The sequence below is a fragment of the Cyprinodon tularosa genome, unplaced genomic scaffold, assembly GCF_016077235.1.
Source record: "Cyprinodon tularosa strain WSP-4 unplaced genomic scaffold, ASM1607723v1 ctg17, whole genome shotgun sequence".
Taxonomy (NCBI): domain Eukaryota; kingdom Metazoa; phylum Chordata; class Actinopteri; order Cyprinodontiformes; family Cyprinodontidae; genus Cyprinodon; species Cyprinodon tularosa.
Genome location: NW_024038531.1, coordinates 1,385,676 through 1,412,328, shown reverse-complemented (window position 1 = coordinate 1,412,328; position 26,653 = coordinate 1,385,676). Strand labels below are relative to the sequence as shown.

Here is a 26,653-nt window from a genome sequence, read left to right as displayed (position 1 = left end):
CCAAGTGTCCTGAGTGGGTAGCACCCAGAATTTACTCGAAACGAAGTCATTTAGAACGTTTTAGAGCCTAAACAGTAGTGTATAGGATTTCCTAATAGCGCCCCCATGCGCGCTCACGATTCTACGGAAGCCGGCAGACCAAACCGGAAGGAGGTGCGCATTCAGCGTCTGCTCTGCCGATGATGCAAGCGTAGAAGAAGAAATGTGCTGTTTACCTGTGCAAAGAAAGAAACAACGAAAGAAAAATGTCTGAGGACTTCAGTGTTGAGGAAGAGCATGAGTTCTTTGCCGAGCTGAATGCGCTGGTTTGGTCTGCCGGCTTCCGTAGCGTCGTGAGCGCGGATGGGGGCGCTATTAGGAAATCCTATACACTACTGTTTATGCTCTAAAAACATTCTAAATGACTTCGTTTCGAGTAAATTATGGACGCTACCCACTCAGGACACTTGGAATACATTGGACGAGCAGTATGGAGGAATATTGACACGTTTTTATGGACTTTTATGGACCTTTCTGTCTCGGGCGCCATAGACCTCCATTATTTGAATGTCAGCAGACAGCAGGAAGCCTCCCAGATCTCCAGATGCATTTGAGATATCAAAAAAGTACTCCAGAGTTTTGTTCAGCATGGGGGTGAGTAGAAAATGAAGGCTAATCATGTTTTGGGTGTACTATTCCTTTAAACGTTAGTAGTTTTAGTTGTTTCATAAAAAAAGGAACGATAGATTTAAAAGGACCTTAAATATTTTCAGATTTCCATTAGTCTTCTCACCAACCCTGATCTTAACCTTTAACATGGCAGTCTGATCTTCAGATGATTCATCTCATTAAATGTTTCACACAAAGAAAAACTGAAGTGAACTTACAAGATTCTTATAATTGTATACTTTATTTATCACAACTAGCGATCCTGTTGCTACAGAATTTGATACTAAGCCAGTTGAGATTCCGAAAGTTTATGTTACATTAATAGATCAACCCTACAAAACTATACACCTTTAGGAGCTACCTGTATTCATCATGAAAGTAAAATCTCTGCATTTTTCTGTATGCCTGCTTCTGTCTCCTTGAAACGCAGGCGGCCTCGGCTGATAGCTGCTCACACTGCGCCTGGTTCTAATAATTTCTTCCTGTTAAAAGGAAGTTGTTCCTCTCCACTGTCGCTACAACCATGCTCCGTGTGAGGGATAGCCTTCTAGTCAATGGGTCAATGCAGTCAGCTGGTTTTTTTCTTAAATAGAAAACATTGAACCAATTCTGTTTTTGTAAAGTGCCTTGACATGATGTGTGTTGTGAATTGGCACTATATAAATAAACTGAATTTAATTGAATCAAAGGTCACAGATAAAAATTGGCCTTTACATTTTTGGCTGTTCAACACCTTTATTAAAGGCAGATTTCAAACGGGTGAGGAGATGGTGGAAAATCTACAGGCATCAGTTAAAGATGTACCATGATGCAAGTAAAATCAAATTGATGGGTTAGTAGGTATTGTATCTGCTATGAAACAGCAAGTCAAGAAGCTATAGAGGAGGAAAGCGAGAGTCTCAACAGGTCATCAGTCAATACAAGGCTAGCAGTATGAAAAGTCAAACAGAACTTACCTGATGTAATAGTCATTCCTGATAAGCAATAGATGCTGAAGGATTGACAGAAAGTAGGGCTCTGAAGCGGTGTCTTTCACCATATTTGACAGGAGATGGTACACTTCATTCATATCAGTGAGAGAGCAAGGTTAAGGAAAAAAACAACTTTTTTTTTTCTTAAATCACACAACAATAAAAGCACCAAGCCTGACAAACTTATTCAACTCATTTAAACCTTTAAAGGTTTATTAAGTTTTTTTTTTTTTTTTTTTCATTAGAAGCATTTCTTTTTTCAAGATTGCAGTACACTGACAGGCATCCTAGTATGAAAGTCAACAGATATCATTTCTCATTGTCTCTCAGGGGAACTATGACTTTAAACTGCTCGGTTGAAAAGGGGGACGTGGATTGAAGAAGGCTCCCACTGGTTTACCTGTCATTCCAGACATTTCTTTAAAGAAATACCACACTAATTCCATTAATAGTCACACAATGCTTTAAATTACAACACTAATTGATTTTTTCTAGGGTAAAAGTATATGCCAGGCTTAACCCTTGTACTGAATAGAGTTGCATGCACAAGCAGAATGTTAGGCTATTAAATTTGCAAAAGCTATTGACTGTATATCTTCCCTTGCTTTCTAAAAGAGGATCTAATGATAGCTTGACGTCTAAAAGCAACTGGTAAATCTAATAGGCCTTTTAATGTTTTAAATCTAAACCCAGCAAGCAATGCATAATGACTGGAAGCATTTGTTTTGACCTTTTAATTGGTCAAAGAGGAAAGAGTTTGCTGTTGACATGTCCTACCATGAAGCAACGCAGGGTGTTGGAAATGGTGAGCAGTAATAGTGAAATCTGTAATTTTACTACCTTAGAAAGCAGAACTTAAGCCTGCAGGCTCATCATGTCTGTCTGAAAGTTAACATGCACATTTTGGCTTTTAATGATGCACATCAACCACAGTTTTTCAAGCGATGCATATGCTCGAGTTGGTAGATTCGAGACAATTTACAGAGGTTCAAAATACTAATGTAAACAAATATTTTGAGGACATTGAGGTTCTAAGATTTGCTGGGCATCTGACCACTTATAATAAATGGTACATACATTCATCCTCTTTATACCATTTTGACCCTCAGCCTGTGCTGCAAATTCCTGATGATCAGAGTCAATGAAGTTGACATATTAAAGATCAAAACCTTAAAAATAGGCCTAGAATTGTAATGAAAAGCCATTGCTGCAATGGGTGTATGTGCACTCCTGAGTGAAACAGAGCAAAAAAACGGTAGGCTGAAGAGAAAGGGCCCTGCTACGCCTCAAGAGAAGATTTAAATCTGAACATAAATGGTGGATTTTCACTACCTGCGTTAAGAAGTTGAAACAGAATACCCACAATGTCATCAAGTGTTAAAGGCAGCACATGGATCCAAAAGATGTGTGTTCAGGATCTAAGGGTTGCATCACTTGTCAGGCCCGGGTTGTCTCAGCTGCATTTGGAAAAGATCAATGCTTTTAAATGCAGCTCCACCGTTCTCCTAATCAATGTTAACAGCCTCTGTAATTAAAACACTTTAATTTTTTTTTTTTTTCAGACAACCAGAGAGAGAAATTAGACTTCTTAAGTTTAATTTCTCTCCCATGCATTACCTGCATAAAAGGCCTGGGAGAATTATCAGCCCTGAGAGATTCAATTATAACCACATCTCAGAAGGGAGAGAGAGCTCAACCTGGGAGTGAGCAGAGCTAGGTTCATCTATCACTAAACATCGTACATAATCCTGATGTAAACTCTGAGCTTTTCAATGCCATCCCCTTCACCCAATCCAAGCATTTCTTTCTCCCTCTAGGTTTCTCTCTGTCTCTTAAAACATTCTCTCTCTCTCCAAATAATGAATAAACATGAGTGGCAGTCAAGTGTGATGTAGGCCAGTGATGGCGGGGTCAATCAATCAACATTTCACAGTTCATTAATATTTATTAGAGGCCTGGAGTCATCTCCTTAGCACCTGGACCTGGAGCCGGACAGAGGAGAGGACTCTCTTCAGGTTAATATTTATGAAACCGCTGGGAGAAGCAAGACACATTTGCAGGGCTCAGGTGGTGGAAGTCCTGTGTGTTAGGATGTGTGTTTCTCATTTTGTGTGCGCTCCATGCAAACAAAAGGACAAAGGGTAACCTGGGTTTTCCAATCAGGGCCATACCTCGCAGATCAATACCGCATTGTCCTTGGAAACAAACATTAGGCTTCTCATTTGTGAACCTTCTCAAGCACATCATTAATCCAGCTACACCCCCACCCCTCTCTATGCACACATACGCCTCCCCTCACAAGAGTCACACCAAACTGTCAGTCACAGTGGCACTTTTATGCTTCTTACAAGGGCTGTGGAAGAAAATGGTTGCAGGAACAAGCATCTACATAATGTCAGAGTCTGGTTCGTCTGCTCACAATGTCAGCTATTCATACATGGCCTAAGAGAAGATTTCTGAATTATTAAAGAGCTCTTCTCTCGGATGTCAGAAGAAGTTTGCCACTTAGGACAAAATCCGTGCTCCTCTTATTACTTAGATGCTGAGATTTTGTAGCCAAACAGTGGAAAGCGAGTGTAGAGATAAAACTCTGTCTGAACTAGTAAGAAGAAATAAAAAAAGGTTATATTACAGCATTACAGTGGTACCTTGGTGACTTCGAATACAGTTAAAAATGTGGGTTTTTTTTGTATTTAGCATTTGAATTCAAACAGGGAAACTCATAATGTGGAATTATTACACTGAGAGATACTTTAGTCATTTGCATATCTGAGCTTGTAAAATTTGAAACATGTTTTCTTTTGACTTTACGTATGAACAATTGCCTATTTATTTCTATACACTTCAAGACCTCTGTTTATTGCTGTTCTCACTCAATAACTGCTACAATAACAGCATATTTTTTGTATTTATGTGTAAAACTGTCATGGAGCGAATGGATCATATTTTTGTTTGGTATACACTGAGGACAAAAAATGAATGACAATGTAAAAAAAACGTCTTGTGAACTTAGTTTGATTGTAAGCAAATGAAAACAGCAAATGATAAAAGGCCAACAAAAACACCATTTAGTTACGGGAAAATTAAAAAAATATTCTCTTGTGGCCTTTGTAATCTTGGAGAAGAATGCTGAGTCATTTACACCCTCCTACAGGAGAAGGAACAACAAAAAGTTCATTGTTGTTTGTTCAGAGTCCTTTTCCGAACAAGCTGATGGGAAATTTGTTGGATAAAAAAAGTATAATAGGAAACAGGAAATAAGCACCAGAAATCTCATCTAATCAAAAAATATATCCATGCAGTATCTGTATTTAGTACTTGGCTTGCATGAATGACTGAATCATCTGTGTGGAACAGAGCTTAGGAGCTGCTGAGGTTTGTGCAGGAAGCCCAGCTTGCAAGAATAGTCTCCTTATGCTAATCTGCTTAGTAAAGTTTAGTGTCTTATCTTTACCTTGATAAAATTAATAGAAAAACTATGGAGCTCAGATCTGGTCAAGCCCAGTTAGCATGTTCATTAAAGAAGGTAGTGGTACTTCCTGCATTGTTGGCCGGTGTCAAGAATATAAAACTATCATTCATAGGAAGCTTGTCAGTAAGGAGAAGTTATACTTTTTTCCCTCCACTAAACTTTCTCTTAATATACCTGGATACAGCCCTCTGTGATCCCTGCGTGGAGGATGCTAATCTATTTCTCCTGAACAGCTATGAAGTCAACTGCCTTCTCCATGATTGTGTTGTTTATCAAATTGTCCTTTGGGATTAATAAATCAATTAAATCATTACAATGAAACTCGGAGCTTGTCTGCCTGGCTGTGTGTTTCCTGGACTGGGCCGCCTGTGGAGCTGGTTGACAGTTGTGTTTGGTATCTCTGCTTCTTTCTGTCTTCTTCAGTCTCCTTGAACCCCAGTCGGTCTCGGCAGATGGCCGCTCACACCGAGTCTAGTTCTGCTGAAGGTTTCTTCCTGTTAAAAAGGGAGTTTTTCCTCTCCACTGTCGCTACAAGCATGCTTGGTGTGAGGGATTGTCTTTGTGTCAATGAGTCGATGCCATCAACTGGTTTTCCTTAGATAGCAAACTTTGCATTAATTTACTGTAAAGTGGCTTGAGATGACATGTGTTGTGAATTGGCGATATAAAAACGAACTGAATTGAATGAAACAACAAGGACTTTGTTAGAATATATATATATATATATATATATATATATATATATATATATATATATATATATATATATATATCACTGGTGTGTAATAAATTGGATGAATTATTGAAAAAAATTACTTCATTGGGATGCCATTACTTAAAAAAAGATGCCTTAAACAGGATAATGTTATTTTACACCTTTGCCTTTTGTTTCATTAAAGTCTTTCTAACCCAAAAGCTAACAAAGGACAAAAAGCAAAGTAAAGAAAAGAGGAGAAGGATTGGAGGAAAAGAGCAAATAAAAGACTGCAGAGGTCATAGGTTAAGATGACTGGGTTATTTACCAAGTATACCTGTCCCAGGGATAGAGTAGGATATTGTGCTTTGACTCATCTAATCCTCCTCTAATGAACAAAGCCATAAGGCGGATTTAGTCTGCAAAGCAAAAACCAAAAGTAAGAACCGACCCTCTGCTAGTTCTGCAGGCCTGAACATCATGCCTCTATATATCAACCAAAAAACAAAAGGATATTCCATCTCAGCACGGATGTCATCCAGGCGATGGGAGAGTTCAATAGCGTCTTCATCTTTGTTCTCATTGAACACCTTCAGCTGAATGTCCAGCTCTTCGGTCTTCTTTATCTCCTGGAAATCAGTCACAGTATCAAGAGTTAAAACTGTTTTTATACAGTCTATCTATGAAATGAAATCTATGAAATTAAATACAGAGTAAGAGAAGCATAATGCTTTTAAAGGTTTGCTCGATTATTATATTACTTTACATTGAAATCTCGCTAAAATATTTATGCCTCACTTAAGTTCTTTGACTTCTGTTTTAGTATAATACAAAAAAAATGGAAAGAAGCTTATTGAGATTTTGTTTTATGTATATCCTTACAATGTATTGGTGTCGGATGCATCATGCTGTGGGAATGCTTTTCTTAGCAGGGAATGGGAAGCTTGTCAGAGGTGATGGGGAAATGGGTGAAGCTATATACAGCTCCACCCATCTCCCATCCAGTAGAGAACTTTGACAGAATATTTTAGGTGGAATTATAATCATGTCTTTGATTTTGCACAGGTAAAGTCCACACAAAAATCATTCAGCGAAACCTGAAAACTGATGTTTAAAGATGTTTTCCATTCAACCGGGTCAAGCTTGAGCTATTTTCTTTTTAGTGGTTGCAGACATTACTGGTTCTAAGGCTTAAAAGATTGGCTGGATATAAATGCTTTCCACAATCCACAAATTTTTCTTTCTGTAATTTCATCCTAATTAACTGACAAGCTCAATAACTTGGAGTTTGTTGTTATAGTTTGACAATGAAATATAAAAAAAAACTTCTGCAAAGCTTAACAACTGTCCAGGAGAGAAAAGAAAACTATGACACACAACCCTCCCGCCGACAGTTTCACTTCCTGCACACCTGTACCAGCCACAAGGGGACACAGAGGTGCTCTTTACCACTTCCCTATGAATCACTAGCAGTGGGGTTTACACACAGAGACACAGCCAAATGTAACCCAGTTTCTGTAGGTATCAATCACTTTGCACCATTTTTGGGGTGCACCATCTGTCTTTGGCATCCAACATTAGTTCGCAGGTTGATGCGAGGTAGGAAGCCAAACACAGGCGGCCAAGGACTATCAGAACTAAACAAATTGTGCTTTCTTTTCCTGCGGGCTTCACTATTTCTTAGCCAACAGCTACACACACTCCAGAGCATAACTCATAATTAGATGAAGGAGTGTCACGCTGAATGTAGGCAATAAAAGTGGTAAATGTGGGATTCATAAACGACTGTACACACAGGCTCTTTCATATCAGGGGGCAGGAATGGAGATAATTAAAGTAATGACCGTAAAAATCAACAGGAGCAGCTGGGATGACTTATTAACAACTGGCTCTGTGACACGTTCACCCCACTTGCAACAAATGAGAGTTTGAGTGATGAGCTGGAGCTCGCTCGCCTTGGGCTCATGTGAAGGCGAGGACGGTGAGGTTGCTGATAATGACGCCTGTGTGCAAAGGTGTGAGCTCTGCACTGCACTCTCAACAAGCCCTTTTTACTAATCATTCCAATTGTTTAGAATCTTTTCTTTGAGATTATGCTTTGCAATCACTTCCATTTTCTAACTAATCAGTAAAGCAAAACAAATTCTGCGAATAGATATTTTGATCCGGAATTTCTGATTGCAACTAAAACAATTAGGACTTACATTTAAAATTCAAAATGCACGAGAATGAATATATTTTCTCTATAGAAATATGAAAGAGAAAGGGTTATTTTACTTGAATGAAGCAATAAAGGATTTAATGTGATAAGGTTTAACTGAACTGACTAGAACTTGCTTTATTCATTATTATATGTTGAAATTTTAGGCAACATCTTCACAGTCACAGGAGATTTAAGTTGCTTTCTCATAACTCACAGGAAGGATCTTCTTTAAGCCGCATCTGAGGAACTCGTTGCGTAGATGAATCCGGAAGTCTAGATCATCAGGTGATGTGACCAGGGCATTGATCAGCTGCATACAGGCAACCTGCAGAGCAGACAAATACAAAAAGAATAAACTTATGAGCAAAACAGAGGACGGTAATGGTAGGAATCAGAGCTCCAGCTATAATTACAGATGCACTGATTAGACCTTTCTAAGTCAATGTTCATTTTTGGCTTTCTGTGAGGCCTGGATTTCAGATTTAGATTTTCTTTTCTAGAACACATTTTTTTCTTGAAACACATACAAGGGAAAATACACAGAATTATATTTGAAGAGACACTGTACGGGTTTTGTTTATTAAAGTTTATATATATATTTATTTATTTTGGAAGGGTTAGGCATTAAAGAAAATGTGTATGAACTTGGTAATAGATCTTTTGAGTTGAAAGTTGAATGCTGTCGTTTGAAGTGTTTTTTTAACTCGAAACCGTGGCAGTACTTACTTGTGATGGATTCCAGAATTGGGAATGAAAGAATAATCTGAATATATATATATATATCATATATAAAAAAAAAATCCAACCTGTTTTCCCTCGAATATTGCTCAGTTGTTAGAAAAATGCACTGGTGGGCTGAACATCAGAGTTAAAGAAGGGACTTGCCAAATCCAATGCCAAAACCAAACAGTTTATTGACTCCAGTGTCATGTCATTTCTAAACTGATTACTGAAGTTTGAAGAAAAAAGGCATGTTTGGTTATATAGCAATTCCTTCATAAAAAAAAAGCAAAAAAAAAAAAGGGGGGGGCCTCCATAGTGTGAACTGTTCACAACAACAGGAGTCTGCCTAGCATGTCCTTCCTCAGGGTGAATTCAGACTGCCGGTCGGATCGAGGGATCAACTACAACTAGAGTTGCCATGATCAAGAAAAAATAATACAGAAAAAAGTAAATCTCAAGCAGGTTTCTGTTACCATTTCTATGTTTATATGTAGTGGCTAAAAAGTGACAGACCAAGGCTGTAATCAGCGCTATGCATCTGGCAATGTAGACTTACTTTGTCATCTTAGCTAGCATTAACAATGGTTCATGCCATTCAGACCCATTGAGAGAGAAATGTGAATCTAACGTTGCATTCAGGGCGGCAGAAACATTCGATTGATTCATTACATAAGAACGTATTAAAAATGTGTTTCCATCGTCTCTGCATCACTTTTATACTTTTTCAAAAAAGTAAAAAAAAAAAATTAAAAAACCCAAGTGAGCCTAAAAAAACATTTAGTGAAAATTTATTAAGCTGATTAAATTTTTGCTCTTCCAATGCAATGTTTCAAAATGCTAAAAAAATGGGAGATGGAAGCAGTTCTGAGCGGACAGGCTTCTTAGCACGGATTAAGCATACTAGGAACCAACACACAGCTTCAGGGTCCTTTCAAACCTGGGAAATCTCAAACTTTAGAGGAAATCTTTCATAAACACTGATGCTGCCATCCTATAGAATAGTTTGAATGGAGATATGAGATTAAAACTACTAGCAGAATCCCATCTCAAAATCTCTGCATTTAGATGGTTTCCAATCCTGACACATCTTGTCCTTTTTCGGGGAGAGAGAGAACGCCCCATACCATCACACTGCCTCCAGAAGAAAAATAAATAAATAAAACTGTTTGGCATTGATAGAGAGAATGAGGGAATATTTCCATAAGAGCAACCCCACCATATAAAGAAACATGAACAGCTGGTTCATCATTATAAGATATATTTTTATTAAACTTTTTATTAAACGTTCTTGTTAGAAAAATGAAGCTGTGGTTGAGTTTTTTATGCAAAATGTATTATATATGATTAATAGTGCATATGAATGTGTTTTGTTAGTTAGAGCTTGTTTCATTATGTTTCTCAGGGCCTAAGCTGCTGAGCTGAGGAGAAAAGAAAAAACTCAGGTGAAATGTGAAACAGTCCAGTTCTGTGATTCTATTGAACAGATGTGCATTATTAATGGATTTATTGGAAGAATAAAGAAAGAAAAAAAAAGATTTTGTGCTGGGTGGGTGAGTGGATGGATGAGTGGAGGTTAGGGAGAGGAAATAGCAGATGAATTCTAATGAGAAGTAGAGGGTTTCTAGGGAGCAAGCCATGGTTAAGGCACTTTTCCTTTGACAGACAATCGATAGAGCAGGCTGAAAGATTCCCATGAACAAAATCTAAAATACTGAATTCTTAACCTTGACCCTGCGCTCTATGCAGCATGTGTTATTAATAGCAATGACAGCTAAGCTGATTCTTTAGGGCTGTCATACAGCTTTTTTTTTTATTTAATTTAAAAACTTATTTTCTGTTACTGCCTTATTTCACTGTCAGTCTGAGAGGCTGGGCGGCAGAATTTGTTTTTGTTTATTGTTGTGTACCAGCGTGTATTATAAGTGTGCAAATGCTGGAAGAGGAAAAAAGGAAGTCATCTCAAAAAGATAAAGGCAGAGCAAAACTATAAATATTTTCCATTTTTTAAGAGAGGCTCACTGATTTTTTTTTAGAAATATTTTGAATGAAGGTTAAACATAATGGCTCTGACCAAAGTTAGAGTTTTTGATAACTTGATATTGAAGCAGTTAAAGCTTAGAGGACAAATTAGATTAATCTAAATTAGTCTTTAAAGTAAAAAAAAAATAGTTGAAATTGACTTAACAACTGTAAATATTACAAGGGATCATAATATATGTCATGTAATTTTTAAGACTTTTCTAAACTCGATAGTCTATAGTTCAGACTCATTTGCTTTAAACATACATTTCAAAACTTTTAGAAAACCAAAATTTGAAATGTAATAATAAAAACACAGCGACATCTAGATTTATCTTTAGAACCTGCATACAGTATAAAACTTGATGCAGCTCCTGAAAAATTGATGCTTTCTCTTTCTCACAAGGAAAGGTTCTGGGGGAAGGTTGAGGGTGAGTTCCAGAGGACTGCTACAACTGAGGTAAGGGTGTCCAGACATTGAAATTAAACTGCTAATATTTAGAAAGTGTAAGGCATTTAGACAGGGAGTTTTTCTGTTTTAAACCTGTTCACTTTTAGCTGAACTAAACTGAAGCACATTTCAATCACATTAGCAAAGTCTAGCTGTGCCGACGATCACCGGCTTTGGATTTAAAGTCTATTAATTTCCCCCAAAACCCCCTGCATCAGCAAGGCATTTTAATTTACTCCACAATTAGCAGAGCTTCATTTCATTAATGGCAAAATTTAAAGGAAAAAGGAAAAACAACGACCTTCTAATAAAAGAATATCTTGTTTCTCCTCCACTGCCCGGCTCATCTTCTCTTACTTTCATGACTTCTCAGGCCCTGCAGCTAAACCAATTCCTTAAGCAATTCCTTACTTTGGAGTCTTAAAAAAACATGCTTTGAGTGGTGTTGTTGCTGCTGTTAGATAGTTGTTTTCCTGTTCCTGAAGAACACTGGTGAAAATGAGGAGAGATACGCTGCTTTGTTGCCCTCCTCTGAGATTTAACTTGAGATTTGACAGCATTGTAGAAAAAAAAAGCAATAGGAAGTATTTGTGGGATGTAAGGAAAAAAAAGGTGAGTAAAAGCGGTGAGAGGTAGAGGAAATGTGAAAAAGAAAAGAAGCAAAGAACAAAGAGAAAATCAGTATCTTTCTTTGACTGCATCTTTTGTATCCCTTTGCAAAAACGGAAAGAGCCATTCAGTGAAGCTGCTCAATGAGGCAGGTGTTTTCTTTTAATAAAGAAGTGGCAATGGAGCATTGAGTGAATTATAATGGGTCCCTGATCACATCTTGTCATGTCCTAGGGGGGATATGATGAGGACAAGTCGACGTGGAGACAGGGGTAATGTTAGTTGTGGTTATAAAGCTCAGATTGAGGTATTAATGGACCAAACACAACATAAATTGGCATAACTGTCTATTTGAGTTGTTTCTGTCGCCATTAGGATCCTACAGAAAAACAACACGGTCTGTGAACGACACGCTGTCTGCTTCTGCTTTGTATCCACAGTGTATGTATTAAACAGGAGTTTTCTAACAGGATTTCTTTAAACCTCAGTTTTAGGTTTGCAGGCAATTATATTTTCACTGTACCACTTTATGGCAGAGCAGTGCTAAGGTATTTGGATCATCGTGCTGTTGGTTGTCTGCTCGTGCTGAGTGCATGCCTAATCACTCACCTGAAGCTGCTGGGCCTCATGGTTCTCCAATCCCTCCACAATTGGAGCAAACCTCTCTTTATTGTTCCTCTCTGCTGCAATCGTCATGGCAGCCAGAATCTTATCCAGGCTGGGGAAAAAGACAAGCAAATACTTTCATTACCTCACAGTGACAGGACAACTTTTTTTTTTGTTATTTAGGCCTTCAAACGCTTCTCATTGTATCTCTTCTCATGTGCTGGTGTGAAGATTTACACAGCCGCTTCAGTAAACCAAGCTTAAACAAAAAATGTGAGTTTTGCTACAAATGTTGAGGACAAAGTTGTAAAAACTTTCTAAAACTTTTAATTTTATATAAGTTTTTTAATCTCTTTATGTTTTTGGTGTCTTTCAGCTGCATGATGGCTGCAACTTGTTCTAAAAGTAAGATGTTGGTTAACATGTTAAATTCAACTTTTTTGAGGGCTTTATTCTAATAATACTGGGTTTCTTTTGATAGAATTTATTGTATCTACAATTAGCCTAAAAGCTGTAAACTTTTTGAGAGATAAGTCAGGTGGTGTGCAGCCAGAAAATCCCAGTATGCACCTGATGCTTGAAAACAGTCTCAGTAAAGTGAAGGGTATAGGATATGGTGCTGCCTTTTATCTGATCCTATCTGCATAAGTAAGTAGCCATGTGCTTTTTTCAGGCCGACACACATCATAAAAGACTGCTGAGCTGAACAAAGCAATTGTTTAAATAAGGAGTGGGTGTGTCCCCTCCATATATGCAGAGGTGCAACAGTTTTACACAAACAATTTGGTCTTTTAAAACTTCGGAATCTGTCATTTAGAGCACTAAGGGGTTAGTTTATATCTTCAACTTGCACGTTTTGTCATAACAGGAAAATTGCTATATTTTTTCCCCTGAATCGAAAAAAAAGTCATAGGAAACTTTCTTAGTTCTGCGAATTTGTTCCTGTGTTTCTCATGGCACATCATAATTATGAACTAAGAGACATTTTGAAAAGTGTGTATTTAACTTAAATTCATTCTCATTCCCTCTCATACCCTGAATAAAATCATATGCAATTAAATGTCACCTCCTAAGTACATGTTTGCATCATTTTTACTCAGTATTACAGAAGCTGCACTGGGAAGACCTCAGAGGATCACCAAGACCAGGTTGCACATTCTGCAGGTCAGGGGTGAAATTGTAAAAAAAAAAAAAAAAAAAAAAAAAAAAATGTGTCCTTTGACTTTTATATGAACTGCAGATTTTTGACAACCGTATTTTATGGATTATAAATGACTCTCGAGTACAAGTTCCACCAGCCACAATATGCATAATAAAAAAGCATAACCAAGAATATCCTGAAGGAAAATTTAAAATGAAAATAGAATAGAGGCAACAACAGGCTAAATAATTGTACGGTACGCTAACATTACACGACACACGAAAAACAATCTGAGAACATGCCTGGTATGTTAACATAACACATTAAAAGTTATTCAGATAACTATAGTATAAATAACATGCCAACAAGTTTATCAAACCATCTGTGTGAATCCCCAAATGACTAAATCCAATGAAATCTTCATCCATTGTGTCACTTTTAAAAGACTCTGCTAACTCCAAACTTTCTTTCTGCTGCTCGATTAACGTTTTTGGCAGCATATATTTATACTTGCAGCTTGTAATCTGCAGAATATAATTTACTTTTCGGTGCCTTTTTGTAAAGCCCTTCTCAGTTGTGTTTTTTTAATTTATTTTTTTATTTTTTTTACTTAAACCCAATGCGTCTTCTTGGGGTTAAGTGTGAAAATAACATGTGAAATTGTATAATTTGTTAATAATTTCACACATAAGTCGCTCAACAGAATAAGTCGCACAGGTGGCCAATAAATGAGGTAAATACTAACCTAAAACAGATGAAACCAATTAAGTATCCCAATTAAGATTTTCTTTGTGTTTTCATTTCATCCAAAAAATAGAATGTTAGGTTTGTGGTCGCGAGGAGCTGATATTTGAAAGATTTTAAGGGATATGAAGACCTTTTCAAGGCTCAGCATGTATGAAAAAACATCCCTAATCAAACACAGCAGACATACTTGTGGTTGCATCCTCTACAGCTTTTGTGATTAGCAGCTGATCAGTGAGCAGAGAGATCATGTGTCTGACAATAGAACCGTACAGAGTAAAGCTTACACTGAGATAAATGGAAGACGCCGCATGATAGACATTACAAAGTTACTGGAAAACATGATGAGCGGCATACTGAGCAGCTTTAAAGCCAGTTCAGACGTTGCTACAAAACAGGCAAGATAGATCTGCTTAACTTGTCGTGTTCTCTTTTGATGTTGTCAGCCGAGGATGGTGCCGAACATGAGTCAGATTCACTGCACTGGCTGGCAGAGAAGTTTCAGAACAGAAGGGTGAAAAGCTACACCTCAATTCCTTTGACTGTCATTTCCACAGCATTCTGACATTTTTAAAGCATGGCTATGATTGTGACAAAGATCTTGTTGCTTAACCTATTTTTAATTATCTGAGTGACTGGAGTGAGCGAATAAAATAATGTGAGGAATCCAGGTCTGCTATATATACATATATAGTGCCACTAAGTTGCTATATTAGCAGTGATGTGTTTATATCAACCTATGTAGCGACAGAACCAAACATGAATCTAATTTGCTTATCAACTGCATCAGTGCACTGATTAATGACTCAAGTGCATCTACCTGTAAATGTGGTTGTAAATTAAATAAAAGTTTGCTTGAGTTGTCACAACATTTTTCTCACTTTGGGAGATAATTTCTTTATCTTTTATGGGGCAATCAACCGACTCCTGTATGTTTTGTTGAAATGCAACAGACAGATGTCAAGAGAATCTTCGCTACCCAGCAATCTAGATTAGGTGGTCTTTAAATTGTGAAAATACAATTCCAACATGACCATTGACATAAATTCATGACTTTATGACTTTGTATCTTATAATTATGATTTTGGAATTTGAAATGATGACTTATAATCTCATGATTATGACTTTTTAATTTCATAATTATGGCTTTGAAAGTCAAAATTATTACTTTAAATCTCCTAATTATGACTTTCTATTTGCCATTTTTTATTTTCATGTGGTGGAAACGGGCTTCCATAAATACGCAACATAAAACAATAAAAAATAAATAAAAAAGAATCTGTTAAACAGTTAAACTGGCTTTGATTATAATCAGAATTCATTTTTGCAAGCAAAACTAAGCAACCCTTTACAGTCACAATCATATTCCTAAAACGTTTACTAATTCTGTCAGTAGTAAATTCTATTCACTTTCCAATCATAAGCTCAGAAGCAAAAGATATCCAAGAATAAAACTAATCAATTTATATTCCACAACATGAAACCAGTTTTGGAAAATGTATAGTCAGCATCAGAATTAAAAGCCCACAGCCCCGATTTAGATGGTGAAAAATTTTAGACACATTTGCTAAACTCAGCTTTTTCCTAACAGAAAAAAGAGGGTTTGTTTATTTCCTTGACTGCATAAAGACTTGACTCTGAGCTGTTATTGTTATTCCAGTCTGGCCCAGTGGGAAACAACAGAAACACTCACATAACTCCAATTTAAAGGCTGTCAAGCAAGTTGTGTCCAAAGTAAAATAAAGAGACAATGCTGCACCGAAAAGTGTGATTTTTGTACTGAGTTGTTTCTGTAGATACAGCTTATGAGTTCCCACCGTGAATAAACTCAGCATGGATATTAATGGTGGGATGGAATCTCTGTAAAACATAAAAATAGACTTGGAGGATGAGAACCGCAAAGGCAGTATTTCCTATATTCTCTGTTCAACATTAGAGGTGTAAGCTCAGTAAAGACGAACGAGGCTTCCTATTTTTGTCTTCGGTAAGGATTTTAAATGATGTAGCTCAGTTTACACACCGGCATAGATTTACTGAAAAAAGATATGGCAACACAAGCAATTAAAAGGCTATAAAACTAAAATATATGCTGCCTTTTAAAGAAAATGTTTTCCTTCCTGTCAGATACCAATAAATAACACTAAAACCAATTCGGAATCAGTCCTTTAATTGTGAGATATACTTTCCTAGTACAAACACATGGTTTTTGATGGCATATCAGAAAATAAAAAAGCTGGCTTTCCCAATAATTGCAACACTAAAAATAGTGTAAAGTTGTTGTTTCTTCTTTTTTTAAGAAAGCCAGCCATTACTTATATAGCTTTTCCTCCAGATGTCACATACATTTACAAATGGGGGTTTCTGCAGATCAGATGAGAAAAACCTCAAAGCTTTTTATTTTCATATTAATTAAATCTAAAAATACTTTATTGATCCCTAAGGGAAATTAAATGCTGTAACCAACATTCTAGGTGTTTCTTCAGTGAGTTGTTATAGATGCTGATGGCTGCAGACAGGACGTCTCTGCTGCAGAAGCCCCTGACTGAAGACAGTACTTCTGCTTTACTTGTCAGAACTCCTGTGAGATGTTTCTACTTTATTTGTGCATTTATTTCAACCCCCCCCACCTCAATTAAAATAAAAGATAAAACAATAAAAAATGTACTTTTAGAAACTGTAAAGGTATGTGAATACATGACTAAGAAAAAATAAATAAAAGCAAAAAAATAAAAAACAGTTCTGAGAGCAACTATAAAAATGTAAAAATTATATACTCATATTTGACGGAAACATAAAGTATATACTTTTTATTACATTGTTGTTTTTTGTTTTCAAAATCTAAATCATAGAGATGACAAAAGAGAATGAAATCTCTCATAAAACTAACAATTTTATACAGTAGGTACTAATCAGCTTCATTAAAAAGGTTTTTATCAGGGGTCATATAGGTTTTGCTGCTAAAGGTTCAATTTGTATAATGAGTTTTGGATCATAAATATTGTTAATTTTCGTAGACAGAAAAGTAAAGCTGGAAGATATCCTAAATCCAATCAACTTCAAAAAGTACTGTGCCCAACATGCTCTCTATTTGCTTCAATATTAGAACCTATAAAATGTGCTTTTAATGCATTTTTTCTTTGAAAGTTTAGAGTTATATTTCATTAACATTCCTTTATCAATAGAGCTCTGCAGACCTGCAGATAAAACCAATGCCTCTGACCTTTATACTGTGACAATCTCATTATCTGACATTACTCTGAGGAGAAAAGAGGCTGATGTGTTAGGTGGCTGTGAGAAACGCTCAGATATGATCCATTCAACTCACATGTTTTCTTCTCCGATGATACAAATAGCTGAGAGAATTTTGACAATCTCCGTCATCATGTTGGTCTGTTTGGGGTCGATGGCTCGTGCCAACAGCAACAAGCTGCGCTCATCGCCCAGGATCCTTTGCAGTCCATACTGTAAAAGAGAGAGCAGATAAGGCAAGGTAGAGAAGAGGTCCATCGGGGAAGAAGATAATGAGAGCTTTTATATTCATAGGGAACTTCCACTTCTAGTAAAATATAAATTACATAAAAAAGCTGTAGTGTATGAAGTTACAGTTAGCCTTAATCCTCTTTTAAAGAGATACAACGAAGCTGTGCAAGGAAATGGCAACGATGATAAATTGATTTAATTCAGGACAGGACTGCAGGGAGAAATTCTTAGTCTTCTGCAGCTTTTAGTCTAAGTACAAATGGAGGACTGGATTGAAATAATCATGTGCGTGTGTGTGGATGGGATTAACTTCACTAGAAGCAATATCAATAGTGCACCTAACCCTAAAATCTGGGCCACTTTAGAGAAATGAGCAACACTTTCCTATAAAAGGGATAATTGAAAGTTCAGAAACTTTTTAAGGTGAAATTAGCATCGCTTTACTGCTTCATTATCCTCAGCCAGTCAACAACAAAATGCAAATAAGGTCAGAGCTCTTACCACCTGTGCATGTTTTACACTTTAAAACAGGTTGCATAAACATTGTTTATGTAGTAATTCCAGATTTAACAGATTCGGCTTTCAAGGGCTTTAAGTCATTTGCATTCTCCTCAAAATATAGCAAACTAAAGTTTATTACACAGTAATTTGTATTGGGCTTCTGGTATTTTATGCAAAAACAACCAACTGGAAAGAATTAAAGGAGGAAGGAATGAAGGACTTTGAGGAAAAAGAAGTTTAAAGAACGTTTAAGACCTGGATAACATTGAATTTTATTTTATTCTTTTTTTTTCTGCAGACTGAGGGGGAACCTGATTTGTAACTCAACGTTTTAGATATCTGCTCAGTTATCATTTTTTGTGATGGTCCATTCAAAATACAAAATTAAAGAAAGATCTAATGAATCAGTATAAAAAATGTATCTCCAATATAAAGTTATACAAACCTTATTGTTCATGAAGGCCTTTAAACACTGGATAAGTTTGTACTGGTTGCGTTTGTCAATGCTCTCTTGCCTGCAGAATAAAAACATTTCATATTCAAGCATGTTTAAAAATGATATCCTCCTTAATGCACAGGTGTAGATACAGTATTGAGAAGTGGGAAGCTGGGCTTGTTAACTTACTGTTTTTTGTCCAAAAGCTTATCCAGATTATCCAGAAGAAGGCCAAGCCCCTCATGTCCGAAGTTGTTGACCCAACTGGAATAAAGAGACAAAAGAGAGAGAAAAATGTTAGACAAAACAAATATTCAATATTAATAGCTTCACTGTTGATGCCCTGGATGGTTGATTTAAACCAGGACCCCCTTGAAAACAGAAGCAGACACATTCAACTGAATTCAGCAGGTCCAGAGAGGACATCTTCAAAATGACCGCTAATGTCAGCACTTTACCTGATGAGCTCAAACAAAAGAAGATCACTGGATGCTAAGATCAGAAAGTCTGCTGCTGTTTACATTTTACTTAACGCTTTAAGCAAGGTTAAAGAGCTGGTTTACTTTGTAAAAGTTGTAAAAAAAAAAAAAAGACGGAATAGGAAAAAAAAAAGAATATCTGACAGCAATCAGCTCACTGAAAGCAGACCTACTGTTTTTTAACACTTGGTCACCACCTATTTTGTATTTTAACTTTCTCTGAGTCGATCTTTGTTCAACATCAGTAACAGTGTGTTACAGCGTTTTCTTGCAATTTAAGTTGCATGATTGTTTCTTTATCATTTTATGTCTGTAACTAAAGACTACTTTCTGAGAAATGGCAGGTAAAGTTTAAGTTATTTTTATTTTAAATCGAGGAGCTTTTCATCTTACTATCAAGTATAAGGTTGAGAGTTGTACAGTAGGTGCAAAGTGTGTCGTTTCCTTGGAGGTTGGAAGCAAATTTCATAAAAAGGATTTGCTCAATAGACCTTGTATCTTATCTAAAATTCAGCTTTAGACTTTTACACATGTAGTTTAAGAACATATGCACAGTACTTTGCATTCTTTCCACAACCTTAACCTTAAACAATAATATTTAAAGTCAACCATGCCCTCTCTTTGACACTGAATATATTCTCCATCAGTCAGACTTTAAACTGCAACCATTTACACACAAATGAGCATCCATCCATCTTAACCAATGTTTTCAGCGCAAAACAGTTTGCATCCAGGCCCGATGCGAGCAACTATTATACTGTGCCAAAAGATTAAGCAATGCAACTTAGATAACACTGTAATCGATAATGGATCGAGAGAGATAATTGCCTATAAACCGCAGCGTATCTGGAAACGGCAAATGATCCAGTGCAGATGAGCCTGTTTGTTTAAGCCCGGAGCAGAATCAAGAGGCGGCTGCAGAGAACTTAGTGGCTGCAGCCAGATTATGCCATTAGCTTTACTTGTTTTCGAGCCCTTAACTGTCAGTGACGCAAAATGCATGAAGCAATTTTCCAGCATTAACGGGGCACAAGTCAATGATTTATCCTTCCTTTTTGACAATGATTTGAAATAATAATGGTTTTAGTATTAAAGCCGTTTGTATAGACTCAGTGAGTTGTAAGAGACCCTCAATTAGAGATGGAATGCATTTGCCTCAGGAAGCAAACAAATTCGAGGTGAGGTATTTCTTTAATCTGTGGCTAAATAAGAGCTAAACAATGACTTCCTGTCCTACATTTTACCAAATGTTCTCATAAACAGACAAGCCGAGGCTATTTATAAGCTGTTAAACTTGCAATGTACTGAGTTATGACGTGAATCCCTAATAGACCCCAAACAATACACTTTTCAGAAATGTTTCTGTAAAATGAATTTCACCAAAGGGTGTAGGATCTTATTGTTTCATTCAAGCATGTGCTCTAATAAATCTAAAGGCTGCAAAAGATTGCATAAACATTTTCTCTGTTTACAGAATAATGGAAAATACATCTGGATGTTTGGAATACAGAAGTACAATCATATACAGATAATTTTAGATTTTATGACAAAATTTGTGGAATTAAGCAACATGTGCAGAAAAAAAAAACATGGCTTAATTCTCTTTTAGGCGAAATAAATAAATAGGTACAGTGAGTGTCCATTTATTTTTCTCCTCACCAAGAAAAGAAGTCTTGCTGCAGGTTGCAACATAATACAGTTCCCCTCAGGGTTCTTGATGCACTAACTGTTTTGGGTTCTCTGTACATCCCAGACAGTCCATCATTCTCTGTCCCCTTCTGCATGACTTTAGGTCATTTGCAGCTTGCCTTCTTCATGCCCCAAAAGTTTACTTAGAAAAGGCTATTAAAAATACTATATGGTGCATGCAGGGTGCTTGTCCTCTAGCTATAAAAACACAAAGAAACACCTTAGGAAATTGGCAGCATAAAATAATAATCTCTACAAATTAGAATCTGTATTACAAAAACAGCATCTCTTAATTGTGCAGATTTCTGCCTCAATTAAGAAGTTTGTACTTAGAAGGAACTTAACTTGGTGTTGATAGTGCAGACAAGTTCAGTGTATATACAGAATACAGAATCTATAGCTATATACAATATATAGTCTATAGTTATGTACTATATACCCAGTAGACTGTGGGTTAATGTAACGTAGGAGGTCTGGAGATGCTGATGATGGTGTAACTTCTAGGTCCTGAACACGGGAGGGAGAGAGGCAGTGTCAGTGTCACGGGGGTCTCTGGACGTTGTTAATAAGGCTGGTAGCGGATGGGAAAAACTTTTCTTGTGGCGTGAGGTCTTGGTACTGGGGGATCGCAGCCTCCTGCCAGAGGGAAGGTGACTGAATCAGGGAGATAATACTGCCATTCCTGGTGTGATAAAAGCAATTGAGTCAGCTCCGAAGAACGTCAGGAATGCTTTGACTGTTAATCCAGAAAATCCATCATTTTGGATTGGGCCAATATCCTGCCATTTGTTGCGTCTCCCTGAGGAGTATGATCTCTCTTTATTATGATCCCCCGACAATTCACAAATGTTATCGTTTGAAGCAGGCAGAGCACTAAAATGTATCTCTTCCTGAAATCATTCCTGAAATCATTTTTTAACAGAAAAGTTCTTTCCATATTATGTTTGGTTCTCTGCTGCTGACTAATCATAATCACATCATGTTGTCAACTAGGATATAAATAGACCAGACCGGACAAAACATTTCAGCTTTAATCATATGTGTACATGTATCACATATTTTCTTAAGATTTCTGATTATTAAAAATTGTAGGGGAAAGATGAGAAGCTATTCTTTTTTTTAACTTGAACACTTTGAGTGCTATTCATTATACATCCTGAATATTTTACAGTTCCTCATCAATATAACTTTGTTAAAATTAAACAAACTGACAACAGGTCAAAAATGTGTGAGGATAATGTCAGCACAAGAATCCACAGCCACAGAATCACATGCTGTCCCACCTCATGTTTGACTGATAACTTCTGTTGTTTTGAGGGCTTTTCTGTGGATTGATTCCGTATATAAACCACTTTTACCATTTTATGAGGGCTCAGTGAGTAGCTCTGTTTCTGAAAGCCTCTGAACACAAACTATATGTTTCATATTGCATTACAGACCAGGCTATACAACTGTCCCTCTGTGGGTTTAAGGACATGTTTGCTTCTGCAAAATTCCTGTTGTACTCTATTGTGCCTTGTAACCAATGGATCTCAACTATATAGCTAGAAACAAAGCAGCACCGCTGTTAGCTTAGTGATTCTGTTAAAGCTCGGTATGGAGGTATGGAGGATGACCCAAGTCTGGACTTTCTGACATAAGGCAAACAGAAGAAGAATGAAACTATACTTTTTTTATTAAGAAAAAAATATATTGCTTCTGGGCAGGACAATAAAATATTCAGTCCATACTGCAAATCCAAATGAAGGGGTGAGCAGCGCAGTGCAAGATACCACTGACAAGATAACACTGCAAAGCACAATAAGGGGAGATAATGAATACAGGGGATCAGATGAGTAGAAAAAGCAAAGTCCAGGTGTGTGACAAGAGCAAGACTACAACAAAACAGGCTTTCAAAATAAAAAACAGTATTACAATAGGTTCACAATTTTACACAATAATAAAGAGTCTGGCTTTAGATTATAATGGTTAAACCACTTGAGGGAGTGAGGGAGGGATAATCGCAACATCATTAAAACCTCTGGCATTCAGAACCTGAACTTCTAGGATTTAGGAGGAGCTTTTTAAGTCCTTAAAAAATGTCTTAAGGATGAAGGCAATGACTTAAGCTGGAAGTTTTAATATCTAAATCCATTCCGCTTATGAAAAAAAAAACATTAAATGCTACTGATTTATATAGAACAGTGAATTTGCCCAAGACAGGCTTCCATGGGAATTTCAGCAATGCTTAAATGCTGAGCCCCACCAACGTTTTAATGCTCTAAAAGACAAGATATTACAGAAATATATATAAATATATTTCTTTTATTATAGTTGATTACCTACAGGTATCGTTTTTTTTATGCAACACCAATCAACACTAATAGAACTGCAAGAAATAACAAAATGCAAATAAATTCTCCTTATTCATTTAATTATGCATTTATAAAATAAAAATAACATATCGCTAATAATGTATGGTTCTATTTTACAATTTAACAGCCCTCAAGCCAAGTTGGCTCCAGTCTTTGGACAACTCAGTCTGCGCTACTCTTCTATTACCAGCATGAAACAAAGATGGACAGTTGGTTGAGATCAGTCAATAACTTTGCAGCTGTCCTACAAAATATGGGGGCGATTACAATGCAAATAGAAACTTCAGAGACCAGCAGAACCTGGCATAATGAGAGTGTTTGTTTGCCATTTCAGAAGACAGAGCAAACATTCAGTGAAGCAGTCCATCAGATCTTTATATGATAAAGAAAGTTAAAGGCAGAACCTACAATAAGGGGTTACAACTAGGAGAATAAAATGAATAAATAAAAGCAAAAAAAAATATCTAGGGTATAAATGGTCAAAAGTTAGTCACTTCAATAGCAATTCTTCTACATTGGCAGCTGAAGTTCAGCCAATGGAAGAGTAGCAGGAGAAAGTCACAGTAAGAGGGAAATGGTCAGTATGTCATCCAGCACCCTATACAACAGCTACAGAAGAAGTTTACTTTTTTAAACAATGTTATTTAAATTTCACTGTATAGTAAATGTAAAGAAAAAATCAACTTTTACACAATAATTTTTTTTTATGAAAGCTAGGAATTAAGATGCACTGAACATATTATCAATTTCAAACAGAAACAAACCCTAAATAAAATACTGTGGATGAAACTGGCAAACATAACTGGATATTCCACATACATCGAATTGTTCCTCCTTCCTGTTTTTCATTCACATTTCATGGCTTCAACAGTAAGAACACTATCATAGGCAGGAGAGGAACTCTGGACTGCTAAATCCAGATAGCCTTTAGCCTTTTGGAGATCCTTATCCTATAGAAACACACACAGATGTGCGAGTCAAATCTGGGACTTAGCCTTTGGATGGCTGTAGATAAACAAATGCAACAAAAGTCTGAAGCTCTGCTTTACATTAAACAAAACACCCAAAGATGCATACATTTGCATGTGTCACACAAGGTACAGGTGATGCATTAATGTAGTTTTTGCAACTATAAATGAGGTGTGATGTGCTTTTACATCCTGTCACACAGAAGATTGTGTGACTCCATAGATAATAGGTGCAGGATAGGAAGGTTGGGTGGTCCCTATTCTAAATAATCTATCTACAGGAATCAAACAGGTTCCTCTTTCTTCCTCCTTATTTAATGCCTGCTCTATTGGAACAGCAATGATCATGACAACCACTTCCTTTCAGGCTTAAGGGTTCATACCAATTTGATGTGATCTGGTTTTTGCTAATGTTAAACAAAGTGTGGTTTGAACCATAGTCTTCATAAAGTAATCAATCTCTTTATCAGTTCAGTGGAAGCAATCTTTTACAGAACTAGTCTGAATTTAAGGCCTGAGGAGTCTAAGGCTGGTCTCAGCGCTCCATAACAGTGATGTTGAGGGTAGCCAAGCAAACAGACGAACAGCAACAGAACCCAAAAAGAGCTTTCTGAGGTGAGAGTCTGCAACATGAATTAATGTGTTGCTGAAGGTCTATGTGTGTGTTTCCGTCTGTGCATGAAACCACTGAAAGACAGCAGAAAGAGCAAAATCAAAAGTTTGCTGTGCAGTCAACTGACAGCACACCATGATCCCTGGATGCTTTGAAATTTCTCCCTACTGAGTAGAAATCACCTGAAATTTTTATTCATCCTCTGCTGAACACCATGCATTCAGTCCTCCACAACAACAACCCTTCTTACTAGCCCCTGGATTTTGAAACAAACCAGGAGAGGTAGCAGACCTGAAAGGCTTTTTCTTTCTTTTTTACATTTCAATTATCTAGTATTATGAAAATCTGTTAAAGGAGTTTCAGACTGGAGATCATATCATATTTCAGGGGCTTGTAAAGAGGAATATACAGCAGCATTTTTCTGAAAGAACTAAGATATTTTAAATGTCATTGTTTCCATTTTGTTGCATATAAATTGCTTATAAAAAGTACTTTTGAAGCAGTGTATACCTCCAACAACAGGTGCACCAATATTTTCTTAGTAATACTACTACTACTACTACTAATAATAATAATAATAATAATTGAAATTTATTGATCTCACACTGGAGAAATTTACCTCTGCATTTAACCCATCCTCTTGGGGAGCAGTGGGCTGCCATTGTGCAGCGCTTCGGGAGCGGGGTGTGGGTTAAGGGTCTTGCTCAGAGACCCAGAGAGCAGGCTGTTGGGATTGAACAGGGTACTTGCAACCTTCTCAGAGCACAAGCGCACTGCTCTAACCACTAGGTCAACACTCCCCCAACTAAGAAAAATGACTACATGAACAACATGAACTAAGACAATCCATGAGATACTTTTACATCATAACTTGCTTCTTAGAAATGACACAGAATATCTATACTGTAGGCAATATCTCCGTAAATACTACATATGGGTGTAACAACAAGTACACAGTTTTAAAGCAGCACATCTAATATATAGGACTGACATTTATATGGCTTACAGGTTCTTTTTTTTGTTATTATTTCCTCTTCTTTTCTGGAAAATTGGATCACATTTTGACAGTGTGATGATGTCCATTTGAATTCTGATGTGGTTGAGGGATAATTGATTAAGTAGATTGACAGTCTGAAGGCAAACCGTGACAAAAATTGTAATTCAATAAATATTTTTTCTTTTAAACAAAAAAACAGTACTCATTACCAATTATATAAGAAAATAACTCATTAAATGTTATAGTTAAAAGCAAAATATATCTTGCAGTAACAAAAGCACAAAATAAAACTAGCTCGTTGCCAAAGTACTTTCCACTCTACCTTAATAAAACGGAGGTATCTAATCTTCCTGTAATTTTTCCTCAATGACTGTCTTTATGTTTTCCTATTGGAAGCTTTTATAATCTTTTCAGAAATATAAAGGTTTTTCTGTTTTAGTTAGCTCATCAGCTGTGTGCAGCAACAGGTGGAGGAGGGGCGCTCTTAATCGGATCAAGCTATTTTTTATTTCAATGCTGTCTTATTTCTTGGCACATTTGGATCAAATGTAAATCACTGCATTTTTTTACTTGGTTAAAAAGTGATCTTGTTTTTAGAACCAAAAATATTGCAAAAATAAATTTTTGTACAATATTAGTTTAAAGAATATGAGCTTTATCTCACCTTCTGGTATATATTCATAAATAAATGTAAATACAAATAAAAAATTATGTTTTCAAATAATTTATGCATAACTCTGTGGGTGTAACTGAAAAGACTGTGTTAGAGGGTAACAGATGGTGTCACAAATAAAATGGTCACTATTATACTCAAGATGTCAAAAACCTATGTGTCTCCAACATCACTTGCTTGAA

The 26,653-nt window shown here is 36.6% G+C and overlaps 1 protein-coding gene across 6 annotated transcripts in view; it reads right to left on the bottom strand.

The window, feature by feature from the left end:
- diaph2 (diaphanous-related formin 2) overlaps nucleotides 1-26,653 on the bottom strand; it is a 542,053-nt gene that overhangs the window by 364,683 nt on the left and 150,717 nt on the right. For all 6 annotated transcript variants that reach the window (XM_038281299.1, XM_038281303.1, XM_038281304.1 and 3 more), the window contains 7 exons: nucleotides 18,888-18,962; nucleotides 18,708-18,777; nucleotides 17,607-17,743; nucleotides 12,400-12,508; nucleotides 8,203-8,313; nucleotides 6,302-6,414; nucleotides 1,605-1,721 (listed from right to left, as the gene is read on the bottom strand). In XM_038281299.1, the coding sequence (XP_038137227.1) occupies nucleotides 1,605-1,721; nucleotides 6,302-6,414; nucleotides 8,203-8,313; nucleotides 12,400-12,508; nucleotides 17,607-17,743; nucleotides 18,708-18,777; nucleotides 18,888-18,962 (732 nt within the window). The remainder of the gene's footprint in view (nucleotides 1-1,604; nucleotides 1,722-6,301; nucleotides 6,415-8,202; nucleotides 8,314-12,399; nucleotides 12,509-17,606; nucleotides 17,744-18,707; nucleotides 18,778-18,887; nucleotides 18,963-26,653) is intronic.